This window comes from Mus musculus, chromosome 1, assembly GCF_000001635.26.
Source record: "Mus musculus strain C57BL/6J chromosome 1, GRCm38.p6 C57BL/6J".
Classification (NCBI taxonomy): domain Eukaryota; kingdom Metazoa; phylum Chordata; class Mammalia; order Rodentia; family Muridae; genus Mus; species Mus musculus.
Genome location: NC_000067.6, coordinates 36,548,555 through 36,574,754, shown reverse-complemented (window position 1 = coordinate 36,574,754; position 26,200 = coordinate 36,548,555). Strand labels below are relative to the sequence as shown.

General features: G+C 54.6%; 2 protein-coding genes across 22 annotated transcripts in view; both read left to right on the top strand.

Annotated features, from left to right (window-relative positions):
• Positions 1-12,059, top strand: part of Fam178b (family with sequence similarity 178, member B) — a 120,495-nt gene extending 108,436 nt beyond the window's left edge. For 9 of the 11 annotated variants that reach the window (XM_017321446.2, XM_006496116.3, XM_017321439.2 and 6 more), the window contains 3 exons: positions 9,847-9,924; positions 10,273-10,425; positions 11,735-12,057. In XM_017321446.2, coding sequence (XP_017176935.1) covers positions 9,847-9,924; positions 10,273-10,425; positions 11,735-11,767 — 264 coding nt within the window. In that variant the 3' untranslated portion in view covers positions 11,768-12,057. Of the gene's footprint in view, positions 1-9,846; positions 9,925-10,272; positions 10,426-11,734 lie in introns of all 11 variants that reach the window. The other 2 variants (NM_001126046.1, NM_027957.1) reach the window with 1 other exon arrangement.
• A 1,996-nt stretch (positions 12,060-14,055) lies between these two features.
• On the top strand, positions 14,056-26,116 carry Sema4c (sema domain, immunoglobulin domain (Ig), transmembrane domain (TM) and short cytoplasmic domain, (semaphorin) 4C). 11 transcript variants are annotated; one of them, XM_006495808.3, is made up of 16 exons: positions 16,408-16,739; positions 17,826-17,952; positions 18,678-18,823; positions 20,355-20,503; positions 20,767-20,829; positions 20,941-21,039; positions 21,188-21,284; positions 21,415-21,531; positions 21,625-21,776; positions 21,861-22,036; positions 22,359-22,503; positions 22,606-22,828; positions 22,917-23,029; positions 23,927-24,087; positions 24,179-24,249; positions 24,387-26,102. In XM_006495808.3, exons 3-16 carry the CDS (start codon positions 18,715-18,717, stop codon positions 25,214-25,216), a joined length of 2,505 nt encoding a protein of 834 aa, XP_006495871.1. In that variant the 5' UTR covers positions 16,408-16,739; positions 17,826-17,952; positions 18,678-18,714; the 3' UTR covers positions 25,217-26,102. The 11 variants fall into 11 exon arrangements, with proteins under 11 accessions (XP_006495868.1, NP_001119519.1, XP_006495871.1 ...); XM_030252338.1 differs by having other exon boundaries at positions 17,670-17,952; NM_001304330.1 differs by lacking the exon at positions 16,408-16,739 and adding an exon at positions 17,198-17,395 and having other exon boundaries at positions 17,670-17,952; positions 24,387-26,116.
• The last annotated feature ends 84 nt before the right edge of the window (positions 26,117-26,200 follow it).

Below are 26,200 nucleotides of genomic sequence, written 5' to 3'. Positions count from 1 at the left end.
TGAGGACTGTACATGGGTCAGCCTCCTGCAGGGGCATTCCCTTCATGTAAGGGTCACTTTGCAGGTAGGCTTGTGTGTGCCGCAGAGGCCTCAGGGAAGCTTGTTTATGGAGGAGCAGTGTTTGCAAAGAAATGATATTATGGTGTGTGTGTGTGTGTGTGTGTGTGTGTGTGTGTGTGTGTGTGCTCCAGTGATGCTGGGGATGGGCTCCAGCTGCAGCTCTACAGAGGTGTGTGTCTGCCCAGCCTGTGCAGGGCGTGGGCCTGCCATGTGTTTGTGTGCAATGCCCTGTGTGTGTCTCCTATAAACCCTTGTGGTGTGCCAGGTGTGTTGAGAGACTTGGTGAACAAGTTTTGCTGCTTTTTCTGCTGCAACTGTAGACTGCAGCGGTCTGTCCCTGCGCTGGCTGACCCTGCCAAGAACTGCCTTAATGGAAGGCTGTGGTGGGGAGAGGCCAGCTCTCACTGCAGGGACAGGACGGGGTGAGCTGCTCTCTGGCATCTCTGTGCTCCTCTCTGGTCTCTCTTGCTGGCACTTCTAACCCCAACAAAAGGGATTTGTATTCCCTTGGGCTTGGCTTGAACCTGTGTCATCTTAGTCTTCAAAGACAAGTGGATCCTGGAGCCTCTCCCCACTTTGCCACCTGAAAATGCAGTACTTGGCCCCACACACAGTGCTGTAAACTTGGGTCAGGCCAGGGTTAGGAGAGCTGGGAGGAAACTGGATTTGAGGAACAGAAAATAGACATGAAGACTCCTTAGTTCTTCCCTGGCTGGCTTGTGGCTCTGTTCCATCTTCCTTCCTCCAAAATGAGGAGCATCAGCTGTATTTTGTCAGAAACCTGGGCCTCCGAGAAGCTGACCCTGTAAGAGAGTTGAACTACATGCAAGTCTAGGAACCTGTAGACCAGGGCCCGGGCTCGGGCCAGCTTCGCTTTGTTCCCAGAAATCATGGTTCTTTGCAAGAACATGAGCCAGGCTTGCAGGGACAGGGTGAAGCCCAGGAGGCAGGGTGGGGTCCAGGGAGCTTTTATTTAAGCCCAGCCCGCTGGAGGGTTGGCCTGCTCGCTCCTTCACCCCAATCAGCCCAGGGCTCTGGAGGGCCCTAAGGGTTCCTTTCCCCACAAGTGCCTCGTCAGCTTGTCCTGCAGCTCTTACCTAAGTGTCTCCACTTCTCCGGGTGCTCTGTAGGTTACCTTCAGACCATTATATCACTCTCAAACTTGGTCACCTGAAGCCTCTGCCCCGTCACCTACAGCCCTGAGATCAAACCCCAGCACCCTGCATGCTGATGGCCTTGGCGGTGCATCTTCCTGTCTTCTACTTCACGTCTGTTGAACCCTGGGTCCTAACAGTTGACATGCCCCTATGGCCTGTGCACTCCTTTCATGAACATAAACAGAGATGTTTTCCTCAGCCGGGTCCCAAGTCAGCCTTAGCCCCAGGCCTCCATTGAAATGCCCAACCTGAGCAGAAATAAGCCATGCCAGGTATCTTCCCCACCAGCCCCACTCCCAGCCTGGCTGCTGCTTCTCTCCCTCCGCCAGGCCTGAATTAGCCCAGACTGGGTTGTAGGAGCATGCTGTAAGTGCTGCCTCTTGGCCGCTGCCTGCCTTTCACCCCTTCAATCCCTTCTCTTTGTCCTTGCTGCACCTCTTTAGATGAGCCAGACTTAGGTGAACCCAGGGTTACATGCACAGTGTGACAAAACCCCAGTGTCACTTTCCCCAATGCTTGCCTGTACCCTATGGTGCATTCCCAGAGAGGTTCCCTGTTGCCTTTGTGGGAAACCCTGGGTTGACCTCCTTTTCCTCGGCCACCCTGGCCAGGGCTAAAGAAAGAACATCTGTCCCAGAGTCAAGTCTCACTGGCTTGGTGTAGACCATGATTGGCTGGTCCAGGTCACATGTGTTCTGCTGGAGTCAACTCTGTAGACACCACCATGGAACAGTTTGGCCTAAATGTAGGGGACAGGAAGCTAGGCCAGTCTTAAAATGGAAGGGGTATGTCCTAGGTACCTAGAAACTTTGGGCTGTATAGTACACCCTGTTCTTGTCATGGGTTTTGAGAGAAACCAGCTCTCTTTACAGATGGCCAGTTCCAGTTACTCCTTGAAGAGCTCCACATGCTCACTCATGCCCTCAGGCCCACATGCTGATATGCACACACATGTGTAAACCTGAACTCACACACATAGACTCCTGCAGCAAGAGATTATGGGCAGAGCTGGGTTTTCTGCCTAGAGTCCTGTGGGATCAGGGTCTCTGGTCCCAGCTGGAGAAGCAGCTGCCTATCATCTTACTTGCCCTAGCCCCCACCCCAGGAACCCAGAGAGGAAGGGTGGGCAGGGTGGCATCACTCTCCCAAGGATTTGCTCATAGTCCCGAGGTTCCTCCCTAGGGAGACACGTGTGCTGTAGTCCAGCTGTCAGGATGGCAGCACTTTAGACATGCCCTCAGCCTTCCTGAATATTATGTCCCACCCCTATCTCCTGTGCCAGAGCTTCCCAGCTCCCACCCAGTCCTCAGAGCAGAAACCCTCAGGGCCCATTCTCAAAGTTGAAATAGAACTTACAAGAGGATTCCACTGTGAGAGGTCTCAGAGCTTATTTTCTGGGAAGTTAGAACAGCTCAGGCTCACACTGAGGAAATGTCGGGGGGGGGGGAAGCTGTGGGGGTATATGGGTATATCCTGGGCCTCTCAAATCCTCTAGCACCCTGGGAAGATTCCTCCCTCCCGTCTCTGGACCCAGCTGGGGTCCTAAGAGCAACTTTTCACATAGTGCTTGTTCCCAGCAGCTGAGCAGGAAGTCCTGTTCCTGTCTAGATGCTACCAGCCTGTCCTCTCTCACCCTAAAGTGGCCGCATCACTGTTCCATTTTCAGGGCTCCACCCACCCACATGGCCCATCACTTTCGTTTGCAGAATAGGGTGGCCTGCCCAGCCCTACCCAGTGGTGAATCTGGCAGGATGTGCCTGTGACGTCTGCTGCCTGGCCTCTTGACCCTGTATCTTCAGGGACTCTGGGCTAGGAAGGGTATTATGTCACACGTCTCATTTCCTAGCAGTTAATTATGTGTCTCATCATTTCCTACGTGCTAGGACTAGTGACCAATGCCCTGTCCTGGGCAGAGTCACTTTGGAAGCCAGCTTTTCTTTCAGAACAGATGTCTGCTTGCAGCCCTCTGCTTGCTTTCTAATCTAGTGCCTGCCAAGGCCAAGGTCAGGAACATAACCTTGGACCTGGAGCTGCATGGACAAGGAGAGCAGCTTGTAAGTGTGCACACAGAACAGAGAAGAAATGATGTCCTACCAATCCAAGATGGCAGGTGCAAAGTGCCAGTGTTCAGATAAGGCAGACTCAGAAACATGCATGCCCTGTGCTTTGGAGGACTCCTGAGATGCTAGAGCCCCGCTTCTCTCCTTGAGCTGAAACTCTTGGTTTGGTGCTAAATGATGTTGCTGTTTGCCCAACCACAGGAGCACAGGCTGATGGACCCCATCTACACAGAAACAGCCGGGCCTCTGCGGCTTGTCTCTCAAGATATCCGTGGACTCAGATCCAGAAGTTCTCAATGCCATCTCTATTTAGAACTGTTATACAAGTGCACGTGTGCGTGTGCACCTGCACTCGCACACACCCGCGTGCACACATACCCGCACGCGCGCGTGCACATGCACAGAATGTCTCCTGATGAAGATCCCAGACATCTGCTTCTTGCTAGATTTTTCCCTCACTGGACATGCTAGGGATCTAGCCAAGCTTGAGCTTAGACATATGCTGAGACATAGGGTTACCAGGCCTTCTCTGAATGTCCCCTCTGTACGCCAGGTTGCTGTGATACTAGATTTTAAATTTAATTTTAAAAGGCAAATGAATCAGAGTCCACCTCTCACACAGGTGACCTAGTGATCAGCTCAGCTTCTAGAGCTCAGCTTCAGCCGATGTGCTCTCATCGGTCCCCGGGAGGACCCACGTGAGGCAGGAGTGGTACTTATCACAGGATTCTTCTGGGATCGGTAGTCAGGCTGGGCTGGGCTGGGCTGGGCTGGGCCTCCAGACCTTGGAGACTGAGCTGAATGCACATTCCCCAGGGTAACCACCAGCCAGGGCCTGTGATGTCAGAGGCAGAAACAGGGTAGGTAGTCCTGGCATCCTGGAGCTGCCGAGCAGGTGCCAACACCTGCCAGCTGAGCCTGCGCCTCAGCAGCATGGCTTAGAGAGTTACGGCCTGTGCATCTCGCCCATCCTTCTTCCTCAGTATTCCTGGGCTAGCCTCAGCTCTCCCCTGCTCCTCCCCACCTAGCACTGCCTAAAGCCTGGCTGGACCTACTTCCAGAATCTGCTTGCCCATGAGAAATCTACTGTCCCCTCCTGCCCAGAAGGTTCTGAGGAAAGGGTTCCATCTAAAGACTCCGGGGTAAGAGCTGAGGTGGGAGACCGCATGCTGCCCTGTTAGGGAAAGTGGCTTCCTGGGAACTCCCTTTCCCTCCTTCCCTTTGGTGTAAGTAAACCAGCCTGCCCTCCCTGGCATTAGCTAGCAGGGGATTTCCTGAAGGATGAAGTTCCTGGGAAATGTCCACCCATGTTCCCTTTTGTCTCATTTGACAAAAACTTGCAAATAAGTTCCCCTTGACCCAGGAGATTTAAGGAGTGATTGCTGAGATCAGAACTAAGTGGAGGACGACCTGAGGTGCTCCCTGCCTGCTGCCTGCTGGGTTATGAGCACTATGATCCTTTTATCCCTGGGTCCTTGCTTTGGAGGAGGGCCAGAGTGAGACACAGCACAGTGAGCTTCTGGGAAGAGCCCTGCCACCAGACTCTGGGGAGAGACCCAGGAAGTGGGAGCAAAGGCCTTGCTGGCAGTGTGACCCAGAGACAGGACTGTCTTAGCTCGTCAGTTCTGGGTCCGGGCACGCCCGTTCTTCATCCTCTGCCTCTCTCCTCTGAGTCCTTGGCTGAGATTTCCCGGATCTCTTTCCCACTGTGGTTTCCCAGCCTAGATTCCTGTTCATGCAGGAGGGGCTGGGCTCTCTAGCTGATCCACAGCCCCAACACCGTGGAGGGCTAACTCCCTCCCCACAGCCCCCAAGTACACACACACACACACACACACACACACACACATACACACACACACACACCTACCCCTAATAGGACCTCCCATGGATTTGGGGAAGGGCCAGTTGTGTCCCTAAAGAGAGAGAGACAAAGCCCATGTCTCCGCCTCTGGCCACTACTTCCTTCTGAGTTTCTGTGGTGGCAGCTAGGACAGGAAAAGGTAACTGTGACAGGAAAATGTGGTTCTCTCCTCGGCCTGTCCACCTCACATACATCCTCCTAGTGGGACCCCCCTGCCTGCCCAGCGTGCCTACTTTGTACCCCTAGCCCATCTGGGTTCCAGGCAGTGCCATTTAAAAGAAGGGTCTTGAGTTCTGCCTGCTCCAGGCCCAGAGCAGCCCCTGGCTCCTGCTAATAATTGGCTGCTTCCCTGACTGATACAAATGAGAGCTTCACCTGCATATCCTGAGGAAGTAAGGGGAGACAAAGTGTGGACACAGGCCACACTGACACTGCTTGTGTCCATACTGAAAGTTAGGTTTGATTGGTTGGTTGGTTTCTCTGCTTAGCCCCAGCTGTCCTGGAACTCACTCTAGACCAGGCTGGCCTTGGACCCAGTGATCCGCCTGCCTGTGCCTCCCCAGTGCATGGGGATTAAAGATGTGAGTCACCCACGCCCAGCTTTTAGTTTTGTTTTTGTTTTTGTTTTTTTTGAGACAGAGTCTTAAGTAGCCCAGGTTTGCCAAAAATTTGTTAGGTACTGGAAGCTGAACTCAACTTGCTCCTTCCCCGGCCCAGTGCTAGGATTGTACACACAGCTGGAGTTTGCTTCCTTCAGACAGCCTGTGGTCCAGCTGGCCAGGAACATAAACTCCTCGGCCTCTCAAATGTTATGCTCAAAGGCATGAGCCACTGGACTCTTGATTTAGAGGATTAGGGATGGAACCGAGAACCTTACCTTTACACACACCTAGACCAGGTTCCTACCACTGAGCAAAAGCTCTGCAGGGGACCCAAGCATCTGCTGGTCCTGAGTTCTGGGTGGAGCCCTGAGGCCTCAAAGTCCGTTAAAGGGGAAAGCATGGCAAGCCTAAGGCCGATGAACGTTTGGAGTTTTCCTCTGGAGAAACAGCTTACAGAATTTGGTGAACAGCCAACCCCTCCTCCCCCAGCAAGACAAAACATACAAACACAAACACGCAGCGCGGCTCAGAGTAGTTTATCTGCGGTTTCCTAGATTAAGTTCTGGGACTCAGCAGCGAGGCAGGCTTGAAGCTGAAACAGGAGCTGTGCACTACTTGCTTTTCCTAGCCAACCCCATGCACTGGCCGGCACATAGGCTGGGAGCCTCCCCGCCCCACCAGCCCCCCGGGGTGTGCGTGCTTGGGTGCCTGGGAACCTACAGCCTGCCCTGTAGCCTGCACTCGAGAAGCCAAGTTCTGCAGCCCACATGATGCACCGACCTCCACAGTTGAACTTCAGGTGGGGATGGGGTGTGCTGGAGAAAGTCATTTATTTACAGGAGAAAGGCCTTAGGGGTGAGGAGTCACTAGGCCCTCCCCAACCCCTGCTGCTACTCTGGGCGTCCCGGGTCTTTACCCTGGGAGAGTTCCCAGTCTTCCGAAGAAGACGCCCTGCCCCCAGTCCCACGGCCCCCAGCCCCAGCGCCGCTGCCCTTGGAGGTGATCTTTGGCACCCTCTCCCCCTTCTCACCATGACCCTGTTCAAAGCCCAATGCTTTGTCACAAAGGAGCCTCAGCGTCCTTCCAAGGTCCTGCTCCTTTCTGATTCCAAACCCAGTTACACTCAATTAAAGTAGCCAGGGTCCCACTAACAAATCTTTAACAAATCAGTAAAATCTATTATACAGATTTTTTTTTTTTAAAGACAGGTACTCTAGTCTAGCCTTGACCTTACTGTGTAGTTAAGGATGACTTTAAACTTCTGATCCTGCTCTAAGGAGTGCTGGGATTGCAGGCATGTGGTACCAGGCCGTTTTATGGTAGCAGGAATTGTCCCCGAGGTCTCCTGCAGGCTAGGCAAGCACTGTGCTATATGAGTTATATTCCTAGTTGCCAGAAATAGTCTCTTAAAATTTTTTTATTTATTTGAGGACATATTTTTTATTTTAAAAATTAAAATACACGTATATCACCCCATCCTCTTCTCTTCTTTCTGTCTCTCCTCCCTATGCTCCCTCTCCAGCTCATGGTGTCCTTTTCTGTGTTGACATAAACAGCTGAGCGTCAGGTAGGGTGGATAGGAAATCTGCTATACTGCCCTCAAACTCACAGAAGTCCACCTACCTCTGCCTCCTCAATACTGGCACTAAATGCATATACCCTCAGATTTTTATCATTTTTGACTCCTGTGTGTGTGTGTGTGTGTGTGTGTGTGTGTGTGTGTGTGTGTGTGGAGGTGGGGCATGTCCACAGGAGTACACTTGCTCAAGGAGCTAGAGCCATTGGAATCCCCTGGAGCTGGAGTTATAGGTGGGTGTGAGCCTTCCATCTGGGGTGCTGACAGCTGCCACCTCTCTAGCCCTCCCCCCAATATTCATAACTGAGGGAAGAGGAGGATGTGGGCTGAGGATGCAGCTCAGTGGAAGAGTGTGTGCTTTACATATGTAAGCTGAGTTGAGTCCCTAGTGCAGACAGACAGACAAGACACAAACGCATGCCCCCACATACACGCATCACACACACACTGTATGGAGGACAGCAATAGGAATATACAAGACACACCTTGAAATCTTTTGTCCTAAAAAGACTGCGCATACTGGTGTGTTCAGCCCACACCAAATACTGCTACCTTATAGCACTAGCTTCCCCCAGGAACCTCTCTCATCAGCCATCAGCAACCCAATGTTCCTCAGCTCCTCACACTCTCAGCTGCCAGCCCTGCCCCCAAGCCATGCCCTCCCTCCCCCAGTTCAAGCCCTGCTAGCTACCCTGCTGACCAGCCCTCCCCCCTCCCTGTGCCTGCCTGCCTGTCTGTCTTTAGCATCAGCTCTCCGGATCTGTCTGGTGTTGTAATCTACTGCCTCTGCCCCCTTAGGGCCATTTTTTTGCCTCAAATCCAGTCCTTTTGAGGCCCACTCTGGCTTAGTCACTTCCTCTCTGAGGCCCCCACCACAGTCTTTCCAGAATCGGAAGAGACTGCCCTCTCTGGTCTACTGGGAAGCTGAGATTTGGTATTTGTTAGGCAAATCATTCAATGCCTCCCAAAGCTTAGACAGTTGGGGTGCACAGGCCTGAGGCTGTAGAACAAAGGGGATCTACTGAGGACCCTGGGGCAGCCCAGGAGGAGATGGCAGGAGCCCATTTGAAAAGCTTGGATATTGCTTACCCTATGATGGCCCTCTTGGAGGCCACACTTGTTGTCATGTGTAGGCCTCCTCACTGCCACCTAGTAGGTCTACGCGTGGAGTCAGGCCCTCCAGAGGCTTTGGCTCTTCTGCTGGTCTTAAGCAAGGCAAGTGCTGCTGCTGGGCACCAGGGTGGCATTTCTCCACAGGATGTATTTGGTCTCAAGAAGTTAGTCCACGGTGCCAAGTTGCCTACCTTCAGAAGTGGTTCTGGGGAGGTTCTTTGGTCCATGTAAAAAGATTGCAGTCCTTTCTTGGCCACTGTGATCCAAAAAGGTACGGAAGCCATCCAAAAAGGCCCCTGTGCTGGCTCAGTCCTCCTGGCCATCCGTGGCTTTGCTCTATCATCTCTCCTCTCCCTGGGATGAGAGCTCTGCCCCAGGCCCCAGGCGTGCAGCCACTGTCTTTATCCTAGATGTAAAAGGAGCCAGTGTGCCTGCAGACTGTGGTCCACAGCGCCAAGAGCAGGCTGCCTGGTGTCAGTAACTCTGTCCATCAGGAGCCACATAGTTCACTTACTCTGTATAGCAGGCCGATGTCCCCTAAATGAATACCTCCGATAGAAAGTCCAAGGGTATCATGGGCTAATTCCTTTTCTTATCCAGTAGAATTGGCAATTGTCCTAACTTTCTTCTTTTTCTCGTTGTCTCTTTGTGTGTTTATTGGTGTTGTATATTTTCTTTCGTTTTTTTTTTTTTTTTTTTTTTTTTTTTTGAGATGCTTTCTTTCTATGCAGCAGCCTTGGCTGGCCTTAAACTTGTGATCTTCTTGCTTTAGCTTCTAAGCTAGGGATTCCAGGTACGGTTCCTCCCAAATGGCCTTTGTCCTGGTTTTTATCTCTGAAGTGCCCAGTGGCGACAGTGAGGGTGGACTGGGAGGAGAAGGCTTGTAGATATTCGATGCATACTGCTTCTACTGGTCTCCCCTTCTCTTGCCAGCTTTCTGTCTGTCCTCAGGGCTGATTGTTAAACGGTGCTGTGCCTAGGTTTGTGCAGGTGCTTATCCACTATGGGTCACATTTACAAGATGGGGACCTAGAGGTGGCCCAAGGGATAGGATCACCTCAGTTACTGACCACAGGTATAGGTGACTTAGCAAACAGGTTGTGCAGAGGAGAGGGTGCACAGGCCCTCTGGGCTTCTGCTTCTGGAGTCACAAAGAAGGCTTAGGGTGGTGCGGCTTTCCGGGTGGCAAGGATTCTCTTTTTCAGAAGCCATTTGAGGACAATCAATAATTAGAAGAAATGTGGGTCCTGGGTACAGGCTACTGGGACAGTCACAGCTCTGAGGAAGTGAGGCCCTCCTTGAAGATGTGTTCCAGGAAGCTGCTGCTGCTGGCTAAGACAGGAGCCCATGGCCTTAGAAGGAGTTAGGAAGCATCCTTGTTGTGCTTTCTCTCTCTCTCTCTCTCCCTTTCCAGGTCTGCTATCTGTGCCACAGCCTCCTGACACTAGCTGGGGTCGTGGTCAGTAGCCAGGACATTACTCCCAATCAATGGGTGAGTCTCCCAAGATGCTGGAGCAGGAAAGGGTTGGATGGTCAGTAGTACCTACTGCATCAAGTAGTGTGGGACAACACTAGCCAGGATAGAGCCTGCCTTCCCTCAGGAACTGCAGAGTGAGAGGCCAAGAAAGAAGTGGCGACAGTTGTGGGGGGCCTACTCCTTCCATTGTGTCCCAAAAGCCATTCCCAAGGGACGATGGCCTAGCCCTTAGAAGCTGCCCTTCCTACTCCAGCAGACACTCAGAGATATCCCTCCCTTTCTGACTTAATTCTCCTTCTTGCCCTGGCCTCTAGCACATGCCTGGCTTATGTCATGCCTCCTCCTCCTCCTCCTCCTCCTCAGGGTGAGCTACAGCTGTTGTGCATGCAGTTGGACCGTCATATCAGCACCCATATCCGGGAGAGCCCTCAGGCCATGCACCGGACCAAACTCAAGGACCTAGCTACCCAGACTTACATCCGCTGGCAGGACTTGCTGGCCCACTGTCAGCCCCAGGTGGTGTCCCATAATCCCCTAGACCTGGGAGGAAAGGGAAGTGGTCAGTCAGTGAGCGGGGCTTGGCAGATCCAGCAGTCCATCCACCCCCACTGCAGCTGCTGGACTCCAAAGGGAAAGGGTGGAGTGGGCAAGCATGATGCAGGGTGGGGATGTCTCAGGGGACCTTCAATCCTAATCCACGACCCAGGGAGGGGATGCAGAAGGGAGCATAGGGAGGCCTGTTTATGAACAAATACAGAGAAACACAGCCCTGAAGAACTGAGCAATACCAGTTTGCCATGAATTACGGCCAGGAAGGGGCACCCGAGGCAACAGCTGCCCACCTCCTGTCTACTTGTCCTGGCGACCTCAGCTGGCTACTTGCTGTGTTAAGAGCATTTCCTGGGCTGCTCTGTTTTTTGTTTTTGTTTTGTTGGTTGGTTTTTTTGAGGGAGCACAGGGAGAGTACTTGAACCCAAAGCCTTATGCATGCTCAGCACGTGCTCCACTCCCCCTCCACATGGCCAGCATCCACTCTCACTTCTGTAGGAGTAACCTCTGTTCCTGGAATTGCCCCTGGTCCTCTAGGTAGTAACATGTTATACTAAAGTTTACAGAATGAAGATTTTTTTCTGCAGGAGCCTGAGGAGCCCTCGTGAAGCAGGGATGGATAGAAACCCATTTTACAGATGAGCAAAGTATCTAGAAGCTCTGAGGGTCAATAGCTTGCCCCGTCATGCACGAAGCTTGGGAGGATGTGAGGATGGGGGCTCACAGCCAGCGTCACTCCTTTGGCACAAAGCGGCCCCATCTGCACACCCTCTCCACCCCCAGTTCTCCAACAAGCAGTGCCCTGCTGGGCTGGCCCTGAGCCCCCAAGCCCTTAATGGGGACAGCTGGACTTTGCTCCCTGCTTGCCTCTCCCTGACTCCTCTCTTACAGCTCCCTCTAACCTCTGACTTGAGGCTGACACACTGGCCACAGGCTGTGGCTTGGTGCTCAAATTTCACAAGTCCCTGAGAAAAAGAAAGCTGGATAGAACTCAGACCTCACCCTGATCCCCAGGAACTGGCTCCCACTGGCCTCTGGTGGGAAGCATTGCTTGTCTTAGAGAGGAAGCAATTCAAGCTTGACTGAGGATGCATAGACAGCACCTTCCTCCCATACTTGGGCCTGTAGCACTAGGCGGGTGAGACACTGGCTGAGCCTTCAAGGCACTGCCTCTTGGCCGACTGTGTCTAGACACTGAGGCTTATCAGTACAGGGACCTGTAGATAGCGAGGGTACTGGGGCCAGGCCATTACAGGCTACTCTCTCTTCTTCACAGGGTCAGTACTTCAGCCCTTGGAAAGACATTTAAAGGGATAAGAGCAAAGTGGCCCAAGGCTGTGGACTGGAGCAGGAAGAGAACTGTAGGAGGTGAAGAATGGAGCCGGAGGAGGCCCAGCCTGGTGAAGGTAGACTACTGCCACCACCCAGCGAGGGGTTCTTGTGTCCCTGACCATCCCCACCCTTGAGCTCCCCCACCTGCACAGGTGTCTCTTCTGTTCTGGGCTCTCCCTGTTGGCCACTGACTTTCCCACACCTTGCCCTCTCTGCCCATCTTGAATATGAGGTTCATTTGTGCATATTAAAGTATTATTTCCAGCATCCATGGTTCTGGAGTTCCTTCCATCCCTACCCCGAGGGCTCATGCCCAGCACCTAGCCTGACAGAAGAATCACCTCTGCTTGAGCCAGCCACTACTGGTGTCACCTCAGGTTGTCATGTGACTGGGGCCTCGGACCCACCCCCTGCACTTGAGGACTCTGTTTCTAGGAGTCCCGCCAGTGACCAGAATTGCTGGAGCCTGGGCACTCTTGGATGGCCCTGTCTGGGTCCACCTCATCCTGCTAGGGACGCTATACTGAGAGGATGGTGGATTGGGGCTGTAATTTTGCTTAATTCAATTTAGTGCTGAGCTCTGAAGTCAACTTCCTAGAGATAGGAGTGGGGGAGGGTGCAAAAGACAGTTTTGGATCCTGCTGTTTCTTTCCCTGCCTTGTCTCCAGAGCAGTTCCTGGGTCCTAATCTCTACTTGCACATCTCGACGTCCTTGATCTGAATGGCTAGAGGAGTAAGTGGGCCCCTTTGTACCTCCAGAAGCAGCCCCACAGTCCTATCTACTCTCTTACTGTCTGCTCCTCCGACCGAAGCCATGCTCATGCCTGCCCCCACCCCAGATACTTTCAGGATGAGCTTTGTAAGGGGGAGCCGGAGGTGACACTCCTGCCATCTTGACTCGTGTCCACTTCTCAGGGGGTGAAGGTCCCAGAGTGTTCCATGGCTGTTGCACACAATCTTCTCTGTTTCCATGTCCCAGGGTTGGCGCCTGACTAGGAGCTAGACAAAGAGTCACCCCCATCTACCTTCCAAGGCCTAATTGAGCACAGCTACCCTGCTCTCTGGGTCCCCAGAAGGTCAGGAGCTAGAGGCATCTATTATTTACAGGACAAGGCAGACTCTGCACAGTACTGGGTACCACAGAGGACATCTTTTCTGTCTCAAAGCCTTTGCCAAATGAGAAGTGGAAGAAACCCTCCCAGAGCCAGGTGACTTGACTGATAGTTCTGGTTTCTCTTCCTGGACACATCACAAACTCCTTTGGCATACCCTCACACCCTCGCAGGTCAGCCTCAGATCTCCACAGGAGGGCAGGGACTCTGGAGAGCCAGCCCTTCTCACGCAGCCTCTAGGCTCCCCTGCTTGACACTGCACACCTGACAGTTAATCCTCAGTTCCTGGGTTTGCTCTGGAAACCTGGAAATCACCTTGAAATTTCCCTCTTTTGTTCTCATTGCCAAGGGCAGAGAGGGGGTAGGGAGGCCTGAGAGGCTGAACTGGGGAGTTTCCATTCTTGAAGCTGCCTTTACCTGGCTTTAAGAGAAAGGATCAAACTGTCCATCAATGTAGACATCTGGAATCCTTCCTGGCTCCTTTATCCCAAAACTCATCCTTGAGAGAGAGATACATCCAGGGAGCAAGAGGTGTTGGTGACAACTCAGTCCCTCCCAGAAGCCTGGCTGTAACCTGACCAGCAGTATGCAATGTGAGGTCACTCAAGGGTGGACACTCTCCCCTGGGTCCTGTAATTGCCCTGCTCTGGGACTCACTGGGAGCTGACATAATAGGAACCGAGCCTTTTCAAGGCCAAGAATTCTGGACCGAAGCTAGCTGGCTCACCGTTTGCCCTCCAGGTTTTTGACCCCAAGCCCTGGGGAAAAGGCAAGGGATATCCTGACAAAGCCACTGGAAAAGCCGCATCCTGGGCCTCAATGACGGATGTTTTCCTGCTTCCTTTTGGTGATGCTGGAAGGGAGGGGCCGGGAAGGGAGGGGCTTCCCAGGTGGACAGCTTTGATAATTGTCCTTTTGGAGGAAGTCCTTTTCCTATGACCCAGTGCCCTGGGTCCCAGTGGTCAGAGAGCTCCTTGAAAAATGGCCGACCCTAATCTTTTCACTCAGCCACCAGTGGAGAGACAACTGCGGAATGGAAAGGGTCCAGGTCCAGCAGGCCTTGAATAGAGCCCCAGTGCACACTCCCTGTCTCCATCTTGCCACTTTCCTCAGGAGGGATAGTTGCTAAGAAGCAGGATATGCCGGGCGGTAGTGGCACACACCTTTAATCCCAGCACTTGGGAGGCAGAGGCAGGCAGATTTCTAAGTTTGAGGCCAGCCTGGTCTACAAAGAGAGTTCCAGGACAGCCAGGGATACACAGAGAAACCCTGTCTCAAAAAAACCGAAAAAAAAAAGCAGGATACTACGGATACTACTCATGTACTGGGATCTGTGAGGGTTGGCTCCAGCGCCTGGGAGGCATGTAACATATCTTCTTGTGTTTCCTTTATTTGGCTAAAAGGCTTTAAGCCGTAGCAAAAGAGGCAAGTTAGGGAAGCCCTTATTCTGTCTGCCTGAATACAGATGACGGGTGTGATGTCTTCCATAGCCTATGCTAGGCAGGCCTGGAAGATGTTTTTGCAATTTTTTTTTCTGTATTACTGTATTTTTTTCTTGATGGACAATCCAGGATCCTTATTTTTTTCTGCCAGCTGTCCTTTTATTAAAAAGCATGAATCACGAACAAGTAGTCATGAGAGGAAACTTTATCTTCTGCCCACCCACTTGTGGAGAAGACCTGTGACAGTAACCAGTGCGGCAGGAAGGGGCAGAGGAAGAGTGGTGGGGGGTGGAACGCTATCGCTGGGGAGCCCTGTGCCCAGAGGCTAACTGGCTCTGTTAGTGGAATGGTCTCATTTCTACCTCCATGCCTGGCTTAGAAGACCCTGGCGCCTGCCATGAAGGTACAGAATACTGTCCCTGCCAGTGAAACTAAAACCTTTTGAAACTTTCCACTGGGGCCACCTTGGAGGTAGAGCCAGGGAGCTCAGATCACTACCAGGCAGCCCTCATTTCTAGGGGCAAGGCTTACAGGTGAGAAGGAAACACAGCAGGAAGTGGAGGTTAGCCTCATGGTTGCTGACTGCTGAAAGGATGGAGCTTCTGGGCTCACAGTTTTCCTACCTCTCCCTTCCCAAGCAGGTGGGATGGACCATATAGACTGCGTCCAGCGCCAGGATCTCACTAAAAATGTCACCTTGCTCTTTGTGTGGATTTGAGCCCTTTTTTTGTTTGTTTGTTTGTATCTTGCTTAATCTCTTATTCAGTGAGAGAAACAGTAGCTGGCTTGGAAGTCCTGTTTCAGCCTCCTGGAGCTGAGGAGTCTTAGCTTTTAGCGAATCCTGAGCTTGGAGTGGGGCTTGCCCTTAGTAGATGAACAGGAGCCTGGTCAAGAGGAGTGTGCATGGCTCCCTCCCTGGCCAGCTTCCATAGGACACCCTCCCTGCCCACCCCTGGCAATAGCTGGCCTGCCTCCTATCTCTGAGGTCACAGCTTTGTTTCCTAATGGAAAGGAGCTGGGAAACGTGGCTCTGGCCAGCGAGGGAGAAGGGGCCCTTCTGTGTCCCAGTAAAGACCCAATTGTTACTGAAACCAAACTGGGCTGCCATTCTCGATTACTCCCATTGCTCTTCTGCTCTTCACTTCTCAGGTGCCACGTTTTAGCCCAGAACAAAAGCTGCTGTCGGACTGATTTATACTCCAGATTTTACTTATGGGGTCTGAAGTGTTTTTTCCCCTCCGGGACTGCCCCCTGGGGCTCAAAGTTACCACAGAAACCTCCAGGCCTCCTTCCCTTCGTCCCTGTCCTTTGATTCTGGTTAGGGGTGGTCTCCAGGTACCGCTGGGGCAGTTTCCCCGAGGTTTCTCAGTCCACCTGCCCACTGGAGGACCAGCTGGCTGGAAGGATTTGCCAGCCAGCACCGTCCAGGAGGCCACAGCTACAAGTTACTTCTAGGAGCGCCTGTGGGCGGAGGCTGGCAGTTCTGAAGGTGGTGGTGGTTCGCTGCGTGGCTCCCTCCAGCCTCTTTCATCTGAACCGTGGCGCGCTCGTGCCTCTAGTTAATCAGCCTTCCAAGCCACACCAAGAGTCATTTCCCGGGGGTAGGCTCTGCTGGAGCCTGGAAACTAGGAGCTGCCTGCAGTCTTGGGGTCTCCTCTGCCTGTGAGCTGCTCCTTCCAGTCCAAGGGTTAGGGCCAGAAAGGAGGACAACTTTGGAGTCAAAAGACTGACCACTGTGGTTAGCACCTGAGAGAACCTTCAGTTTCTTCTCTTGCTACGCCACCCCCTTCGGGTACAAGTCCCAAAATGGTTTGCCAGTTTTCGTTCCCGTAACTGGAGCGTGGGGAAGCCCCTCAACCCTTCCAGAGAGCCCATCCCGCCTCAGGACTTGAAGGCACACTTCACCAGGTGAGTGCAGTTCGTGCAGTTCCCGGTGGCAACGCCTGGAGTCCCTCCCCGCCCCCCACCCCGCCCCCTCCCCGCCTCCGGCCGCTGTGGCGCAGACCTTGACTCACGAGCTGCAAGAGTCGTAAAGGGTCCCCAAGCCTCAGTGCCGGGTAAGCAAGGCAGCGGGTCGCAGCCCCCTCCTGGGCGGGCCTTCGCGTCCCGCCCCCGGCCACCACTCGACACCCTCTGCCTGACGTCAAGGGGTTGGGGGCGGAGAGCGGCGGTGGCGGCGGCTGCAGCGGAGAAAGAACCGGCGCCCGGCGCGGTGGAGCGCCGAATCCGAGCTCAGGGGCGCCGAGAGCCGTGCTGAGACCGAGGGGCGGTGGCACGGGACAGCCTTAGCGTGCTGGCGGGCGGGCGCAGTCTGGAGCGGCGCGGGGGCAGGGGAGGACGGTGGCCGGAGTCAAACGCGAGGGCAGCGCCCAGGGATTGGAGCTGCACGAAAGAGGTGAGTGAGGCCGGAGCGGTGGGGCCCCGGGGCCGCTGCTTTGTCCCCTTGCTTGGGTAGGGGCTAGCGCGCGCGCTAGAGGACAGCGTCTAGGGGTGCAGGGCGGGGCGACAGCAAAGACAGCTGTCCGATCCGGGTCCCTCTTGAGTCCGCCGCGGGCTGCCCAGTGGCGATCGGCATCAAGGCAAGCAGTGCCTGCAGCTCCACTGGCCGGAGCAGCGGGAGCCTGGGGGTACGGACAGCGCTAGGGGCAGTGGGGGACCCTTGGGCTGTCCAGCGCGCGGTCCGAATCTTTGCCAGGCTCGCGAACTGCTCGGGTTCCCCCCACCTCGACGGAAAGTTAGGGGCGGGCTTGGACCGTGGCCGATGTTGTGGGATCGGATTTCCCTAGCGCGGCCCCCCGCCCTCCCGTTCTGCTCCGGAGGCGGGCTGGCACTGAGAACCAGCCCCCTAGCCAAAGCTCCGCCGCCCGGTCCCTCTCTGGAGCGCCGCAATCCACGACCGGGTGTGCAAGTGTGGGGTGCAAATCCTGGTCCTGCACCCCTCCATCCCCTTGGCTGTCCGTGTCCCTTGCTTCGGGAAGAGCTTGGGGGTTGGGTCACCGCTACGCCTGCAGATTCTCGGAGCGCACCACCGGGTTTTGACCCCAGCCTAGGGTAATTGGCAGAGAGGAAACTGAGGGTGTGTCAGGGGGGACTGCTCCGGGGAAGGCAGCCCCAGCCCCCCGCCCTTCCCGCGCGGAGGTTCTTGGCCGACAGGGGGCGTCCGCAAGCCCGGCTTTGCCACGCTCCCAGCGCTGCCGCTTTGTTTGCATTCAAATCCCCGGAGCTGGGGGAGGGGAGAGTCCACAGTAGGGAGACCGAGACCGGGTCTTGGCTAGGAACCTTTGTTTTGGGGTGCAATCCTCAGATTCTGCATCTCTGTTCCCAGCCCCTAGCGTCTAGATTAGTGGAGATCCGTTCCGTTTGCCTACTGCCTAGTGCATGGTCCCCGAGGTGCAATCCCGGAGTTAAGAACGTTCGTCAGAGCCGGGGAGGAGGGGACGCAGCCCTTGACGATCATTTGTGGGCATCCCCTGTTGTCCAGGAGAACCCCGCTTCGGCCTCCCCAACCCATTTCACTTCCCTCCACGATCCCGCTCTCGCGGAGGCGAGGAGATTCCCAGACAGAAGCCTGGAACTGACTCGTGGCCCGGTCGCCTCTCTGCGGGAGGGTCAGTGTCTTGTAGAAGGCTGTTGGAGAAACAGGACTGGTCCTGGTCATTTCCACGCCCATCCCACCCACTTCCTGCCTCCCTCTTGGGCAACAAAGGGGCCTCGGAAGCTGGGCCCATTTGGTTCCCGGCCCCACTCCTACTCCAGCCCTGCTGATGTGGAACCGGGTTTGGGCTCTGCCCGGCTATTGTCTGCGCTGGGGGAGGGGACGGGCTGGGGCCGGGAACTCTACACGCTGCCTGCTTCACCAAGTCCCCCACTGAAGCTCTTTGCCCAACCGGCTGCCTGCGGCTGCTGAATAAGGGGTATATCTCCCCGAATTAGGTCTTGGGGCTGGCCTGGGTCCCACTGGTAGCAAGCCCTGTTTTTTATGGTTATTGTAAGAAACTCTGAAACCTTTAAGGCCAGAAGGAGCCAATGAGGGGGAGTCCCTCTTTTATTTTTTTCCACACAACTCCCTGTTGAAGGGAGGGAGTAGGGATGGCCTGGAGGCCACAGGCGGCTTTTGATGACTGCCCACGCCTAGTGCTTGCTGACTAAGTTCCTCTCCTTGCTCTTCTGGGAGACCCCCAGGGCTCTTGTGGGCAGAGGCCAGTTGCAGGATCAGGAGGAGATGTAAAGGCTCTGGGGGAGGTTTGTTCCAGTGTGCGTCCTGTGTTGCTTGTCTCTTGGTGCGGGCCCCCTTCCGGTCTGTGATGCTGACCAGTTTCTTTTCCTTCAGCAGGGCTGCTGGACTGAAGTTTAGACCCTGGGTGTCTGCCATGGCCCCACACTGGGCTGTCTGGCTGCTGGCAGCAGGGCTGTGGGGCCTGGGCATCGGGGCTGAGATGTGGTGGAACCTTGTGCCCCGGAAGACAGTATCTTCTGGGGGTGAGTGCCTGAAGCATGGGAGGCAGGGCCAGAGGGAGGCTGGGATAGACTGCTGGGGGAAGGGCGAGGAGGGGAGTGATGCTTGCTTGCAGGAAGGAGCTGCTGCTGAGGAATTACCCCCAAGCATGCACCTTTACACCGATATGTGTGGCTGTGGCTTTCTAAGAAACGCGAGTGGCCCCAGGGGCCCAGAACTGGTAGTGCTGGTCTAGACCTGGGCTTTGCCCCCTTCTGACACTGGGATAACTTTATGGGATCTCTTACCAGCGCACCCCCACCCTCACCCAGACCTGGCTGGCCTGGTGTGCAAGGGAGGTAGTTTCTGAATCAACCTCCCTGTTCCTCACTTGAATTGTCTCTCTTGCTTGGAAGCCTAGAGAGAGAAACCTGAACCCCAGGGCAAGTGTAAACCTAACCCTATCTCCAGTCTTTCTAGCTGTCTGTCCCTAGAAGCCCCTTTAATTCACCCTAATGGTCTCCTCTGCTGCTCTAACACTGGAGCCTTCTGATGGCTCTGGGTGGACACATATAAGCTCGCGCTTCGTGGGGGAGGAGACAGAGTGAACCAGACAGCTCTCCTTTGCTTTCGCGCACACCTGTATGGAGAGGTGATGTCAGGTGTTTGTATCATCTCTGTGCTCCTGGGACATGGGATGAGCTCACCTCCCACAGGCTACACTCAGCTGCTATTAAAGCCCCTCCCATGTCGACCCAACTCTCGTTGGTCACTGCCTCCCGACCCTGAAGCTGGCTTAAGTAGGGATCCTGTGAACAGGTGTGCAGGTATACGGTCCTCTGACAGGTTACATGACTGTATGTATGATCACGCCCTACGTGTGCTGGCCGGAAGCACAACTTCCCAGGCTTCAGCACCACCTCTGAGTCTCAGGTTCCTTTTATCTCCCAGTCCTAACCTCTTCTTCCTTCTCCACACGCCACTTTGCCAGTCCCCTGCCCATCTGTGCGTGTGTCTCTGAAAGCCTGGATTGGTGCCTGCTGGGACTTCTTAGACAAGGAATGCTTACAACTATTCTGTGCCTCCTGATGCAGTAAATCCGCCACCAGGGTCTGCCTAGACCTTGCCATGGTCAGCAAGTAGCAGAGCAGGAAATGGCAACCGAGGAAGCGGGGCTGGGGGTGGGGGGGAAGTGTCCAGTTCTGTGCCTGAGGTACCGCTGACCCTGAGGGAGCGTCATCAGTCAGATGGCTTCCTCTGGCCGGAAGCTTTGGCTGAGGTATCCTTCCTTCCCCGTTACCAGCCCAGATTACCTCCTCCCAGGCTGAGGAAGGGCCTTGGAAGCCTGGGTAGGATGGAGCTGTTGAGCCAAAGGCTATTCAGAAAAAGTCCTTTATGGCCCATAGAGGTTTGGTTGTCGTCTGTGTGTGTGTAGTGGTAGCTTTTGTGGAGAATCGTGATGACGAGGCCCAGGGGAGCCTTGGACAAAGGAAGATTGATGGATTCCTGGAACCCCAGGGAGGATGTCCTCTGCCCCTACTCATCCCCACCTTGTTCTAATATCTGTTTCTGCAGAGCTGGTCACAGTAGTGAGGCGGTTCTCCCAGACAGGCATCCAGGACTTCCTGACACTGACCCTGACAGAACATTCTGGCCTTTTATATGTGGGGGCCCGAGAGGCGCTGTTTGCCTTCAGTGTAGAGGCTCTGGAGCTGCAAGGAGCGGTGAGAGGTGGGGCAGTGGGAGGCACTCAGAGGGGAGAGGGAAAGGACTCAGGGTGTAGCCTGTGCAGGCTGTCCCTCAGCCCAGCTCTCTTGGGGTGTCAAGATTAGCAATTGCTTTCTGCTCCTGGTTTCTGCTAGTTGGGGTGGTTTGGGGCTTCTGTCAGAATGGGGACCAGGCGTCATCAATGGTGTAGCTTAAGGGGTGTTTGCAGCACACTTAGCGCAGACCTGTGACATTGCTGATGTGTCTGTCCAATCCTCAGATCTCTTGGGAGGCTCCAGCTGAGAAGAAAATTGAATGTACCCAGAAAGGGAAGAGCAACCAGGTGGGTGCTTAGAGAGCTTCCCCTGCCAGCCTCCTTCTTTAATCTGCACCCTGGTGATCTCCTATCTCTGACTCTCAGTTCTCACTAACCTGTATACCTTTCTCTCCAAAGACCGAATGCTTCAACTTCATCCGCTTCCTTCAGCCATACAATTCCTCCCATCTGTATGTCTGCGGCACCTATGCCTTCCAGCCCAAGTGCACCTACATCGTGAGTGGTTCCCCCTCTCTTTGGGTGTGCCCCTTACCCACCTGTTCCTAACCTATGACCTCCTTCCTTGACCTCTCGGGGCCATGATATTTTCAGACTGTATAGAGCCCCATAGTAACACCCATCTTCGATGTCTTCCTGCCCCTAGAACATGCTCACGTTCACCTTGGACCGTGCAGAATTTGAGGATGGGAAGGGTAAATGCCCATATGACCCAGCTAAGGGTCACACCGGACTCCTTGTGGGTGAGTGGCTGCTGCCAGCACAGAGGGGAGAATCTGGGCCTCTGTCAGTCACGCTCTGAGTACTTACTTGTCTTCAGAGCAGTCTCTACTTTAGTTCCCTGGCCTCTCTGACCGCTGTTGTCTCCCGCAGACGGTGAGCTGTACTCAGCCACACTCAATAACTTCCTGGGCACAGAGCCGGTTATCCTTCGATACATGGGGACCCACCACTCCATCAAGACAGAGTACCTGGCTTTTTGGCTGAATGGTGAGTCATGGGATGGGACTGGGGAAGCCCAGAGTGGAAGGGCCTTCCAGGGCCCTGGGACTCTTGTCACTGGCCCTTTTTTCTTCGTCCCAGAACCCCACTTTGTAGGCTCTGCCTTTGTCCCTGAGAGTGTGGGAAGCTTCACGGGAGACGATGACAAGATCTACTTCTTCTTCAGTGAGCGGGCAGTGGAGTATGACTGCTATTCCGAGCAGGTGGTGGCTCGTGTGGCGAGAGTCTGTAAGGTACCAAGTTCCGCAGTGGTGGGCAGCGGGAGCCCTGAAGGCCTGGCAGGGGCTGACCAGCCTTGTCTCCTTGCCATCTGCCAGGGTGACATGGGGGGAGCACGGACGCTGCAGAAGAAATGGACGACGTTCCTGAAGGCTCGGTTGGTGTGCTCAGCCCCTGACTGGAAGGTCTACTTCAACCAGCTGAAGGCGGTGCACACCCTGCGGGGCGCCTCTTGGCACAACACCACCTTCTTCGGGGTTTTTCAAGCGCGATGGTAAGCGGCTATGGGGTAGCTGGGGGTAGGGAGGAGCAGGTGGTCAGGTAGGGATAGTGTGTGGGTGTGAGGGCCCCCGCACAGGCGTCTGGAGGAAGTCCAGCGGGTCAGTGCCTGGCAGCCAAGATGACTTTGCGCCTGCTCTTTCTAAAGCTGGGTGGGGGAAGGTGAGCAGAAAGCTGCCTGGGGTGACACCTCAGGGCTACCTCATGGTCGTGACTGCTCCATACTAAGCTTTGCCCTTCCTACTTTTTCCTCTGTTCCCTGGTATGGTGGGAGCAAGTAGGCACCCAACCTGACTTCCAAGGTCCTTCTTTAACAGGGGCGATATGGACCTGTCTGCAGTTTGTGAGTACCAGTTGGAACAGATCCAGCAAGTGTTTGAGGGTCCCTACAAGGAGTACAGTGAGCAAGCCCAGAAGTGGGCCCGCTATACTGACCCGGTACCCAGCCCTCGGCCTGGTTCGGTGAGTTTTCGGCTTGGGGATGTATTCCCAACATCGGCTCCAGGACCCACTTATTCGCCAGCTGACTGACAGCCGCCCTCCCCACGCCCCTCCCCGACACAGTGTATCAACAACTGGCACCGAGACAATGGCTACACCAGTTCCCTGGAACTGCCGGACAACACCCTCAACTTCATCAAGAAGCACCCCCTGATGGAGGACCAGGTGAAGCCTCGGTTGGGCCGCCCCCTACTTGTGAAGAAGAACACTAACTTCACACACGTGGTGGCCGACAGGGTCCCAGGGCTTGATGGTGCCACCTATACAGTGTTGTTCATTGGTACAGGTAGGCGCTTCAGGTGTGCCCAAGGCTGGGAACCTGGGGAGGCCCCATAGCCTGATTCCTCATTTGCATATTCCCATCACCTCTCCAGGAGATGGCTGGCTGCTGAAGGCTGTGAGCCTGGGGCCCTGGATCCACATGGTGGAGGAACTGCAGGTGTTTGACCAGGAGCCAGTGGAAAGTCTGGTGCTGTCTCAGAGCAAGGTAGTAAGACTGGGCCACACGCACCTCCCTCTCTGTTCTCTGCTCCATTGTCTATCTGGCGCCCAGGCTCTATGCCATCCATAGTTGGGCTCATGTAGCTCTCGAGTTCCCAGAAGTAAGAGATCTAAGGTGGCCAGAACCTGTCCTCTGAAGGTTCTCTTATAGAGCCAGTCCCTGTGGGGCCCCCATTCCCAGAATCCAGCCTTGGCAAACTCCTTCCAAGTGGGGCTGCAGCTCTATCTGCAGTCTCTTCTCGGTCAAGATGTTTTGGTACCCAAGCAACAGAGACATCCGATTTCTTTGAGTCCCTAGTGGGTGTCTGAGCCAGGCCCTCAGTCTCCGGGCTCATTTAAGTGTTCACGTTTTTTCTTTTCTTTCTTTCTTTCTTTTTTTAACACCTTTATGCAAAACTCATATTCGCATCACCCTCTGGATTCTGATTTGCTTGCCCTTTACCAGCTACTATGACTCAAAGTTGCTCCCTACAACGCTGAATAATGAGATGGCAGCAAGGGAATTGTGGGGCTGAGCAAGCATGCAGATTGGCAGTCACCATTCAAACAGAGGAACCCCACCTTCCATAGGCACTGCTGTCACTGTGCTGGCTCCGGGGGCCGGGGGAAACTGAGTTTCCTGGCCCGAGTGTGAGCAAGTGAGCGTACGCCTCAGCCTCACGGGTCTGCCGTCCGTCCCTGTCTAAGAAGGTCATGTCTGTAAAGTGATTAGGATTTTGATGGCTTGTCGTAAGCCCTCATCAAAATTGTTCCTCTGGCCTGGATTTTTCTTCCGCTGCCTTTTTCTTCCTTGGGGGACCTAGTATGTTTATGCTCTCTGAACAAATCTCAGCCATCACCCCGAGGCGTGGTGTGGCTTACCCTGTGCTTTGTTTTACTGTAGAAGGTGCTCTTTGCTGGCTCCCGCTCTCAGCTGGTTCAGCTGTCTCTGGCCGACTGCACAAAGTACCGTTTCTGTGTAGACTGTGTCCTGGCCAGGGACCCTTACTGTGCCTGGAATGTCAACACCAGCCGCTGTGTGGCCACCACCAGTGGTCGCTCGGGGTGAGTCAGTCGTCTCTGAGTGCCAGGGCCAGGAGGGGGAGGCTAAGGTGATTGGAGTTGGATCTCTGATGCCACTTCTCTTCCCTACCAGGTCCTTTCTGGTCCAACATGTGGCGAACTTGGACACTTCAAAGATGTGTAACCAGTATGGCATTAAAAAAGGTGAGCTGTTTTCCTTTTGTTCCCTCATTTTGAGGATGGGCCCCTGGATCACAGCCAGAGTTAGTTTATCACCTCTCACTGTGGGACCTGGGGTTCCTGCATTAACACTGGGTTCTCTCTCATTTCTGCCTCTGCAGTCAGATCTATTCCCAAGAACATCACCGTTGTGTCAGGCACAGACCTGGTCCTACCCTGCCACCTCTCGTCCAATTTGGCCCATGCCCACTGGACCTTCGGAAGCCAGGACCTGCCTGCAGAACAACCTGGCTCCTTTCTTTATGACACGGGACTCCAGGCGCTGGTGGTGATGGCCGCACAGTCCCGTCACTCTGGACCCTATCGTTGCTATTCAGAGGAGCAGGGGACAAGACTGGCTGCAGAAAGCTACCTTGTTGCTGTCGTGGCCGGCTCGTCGGTGACACTGGAGGCACGGGCTCCCTTGGAAAACCTGGGGCTCGTGTGGCTCGCTGTGGTGGCCCTGGGGGCTGTGTGCCTGGTGCTGCTGCTGCTGGTCCTATCGCTCCGCCGGCGACTTCGAGAAGAGCTAGAAAAGGGTGCCAAGGCATCTGAGAGGACACTGGTGTACCCCTTGGAACTGCCCAAGGAGCCTGCCAGTCCCCCCTTCCGTCCTGGCCCCGAAACTGATGAGAAACTTTGGGATCCTGTCGGGTACTACTATTCGGATGGCTCTCTCAAGATTGTGCCTGGTCACGCCCGGTGCCAGCCTGGGGGTGGGCCCCCTTCCCCACCTCCTGGCATACCTGGCCAGCCTCTGCCTTCTCCAACTCGGCTCCACCTAGGAGGTGGTCGGAACTCAAATGCCAATGGTTATGTGCGTTTACAGTTGGGCGGAGAGGACCGAGGAGGATCTGGGCACCCACTGCCTGAGCTCGCGGATGAATTACGACGGAAACTACAACAGCGCCAGCCGCTGCCTGACTCCAACCCAGAGGAGTCTTCAGTATGAGGGGACCCCCCCACCTCATTGGCGGGGGGGGGTCTCATGGGAGGTGCACTCTTAACTTTTGCACAGGCACCAGCTACCTCAGGGACATGGCAGGGGCACTTGCTCTGCCTGGGACAGACACTGCCCAGCATTTGCCCGGCCGTGAGGACCTGCTCAGCATGGGCACTGCCACTTGGTGTGGCTCACCAGGACTTCAGCCTCACAGGAGACACACCCTCCTCTGTGAATTTGAGACATGTGGGACCCCAGCAGCCAAAACTTTGCAAGGAAGAGGTTTCAAGATGTGGGCGTGTTTGTGCATATATGTGTTGGTATGCATGTGGAAGAATGTGTGTGTGTGTGTGTGTGTGTTGTAACTTTCCTGTCTCTATCACGTCTTCCCTTGGCCTGGGGTCCTCCTGGTTGAGTCTTTGGAGCTATGAAGGGGAAGGGGGTCATAGCACTTTGCTTCTCCTACCCCCAGCTGTCCCAAGCTTTGGGGCAGTGATGTACATACGGGGAAGGGAAGGACAGGGTGTTGTACCCCTTTTGGGGGAGTGCGGGACTCGGGGGTGGGCCTAGCCCTGCTCCTAGGGCTGTGAATGTTTTCAGGGCGGGGGTTGGGGGTGGAGATGGAACCTCCTGCTTCAGGGGGAGGGGTGGGCAGGGCCTCCCACTTGCCCTCCGGGTTCGGTGGTATTTTATATTTGCGCTCTTCTGACAGGGCTGGGAAGGGTTGTTGGGGGAGGGAAGGGAGGAGGTGGGCATGCTATGGATACTGGCCTATCCTCTCCCTGCTCTGGGAAAAGGGCTAACAGTGTAACTTATTGTGTCCCCACATATTTATTTGTTGTAAATATTTGAGTATTTTTATATTGACAAATAAAATGGAGAAAATGAAATTTAACCCTGCCACACAGATATTTTGACTCAAACCCACTTATTGACCTAAGAGGGACTCATCCTTTGGTCTGGGCCATCATGGTCTTAATGCCTGTCCGTGCA

Excerpts from the sequence above, each read along its gene's own strand:
- Sema4c (XM_006495804.3), top strand. The coding sequence starts at position 17,106 with ATGTTGTGGGATCGGATTTCCCTAGCGCGGCCCCCCGCCCTCCCGTTC. Across the intron at positions 21,285-21,414 it reads TCACACCGGACTCCTTGTGG|ACGGTGAGCTGTACTCAGCC; the intron begins GTGAGTGGCTGC and ends TGTCTCCCGCAG. Across the intron at positions 22,037-22,358 it reads GGGGTTTTTCAAGCGCGATG|GGGCGATATGGACCTGTCTG; the intron begins GTAAGCGGCTAT and ends CTTCTTTAACAG.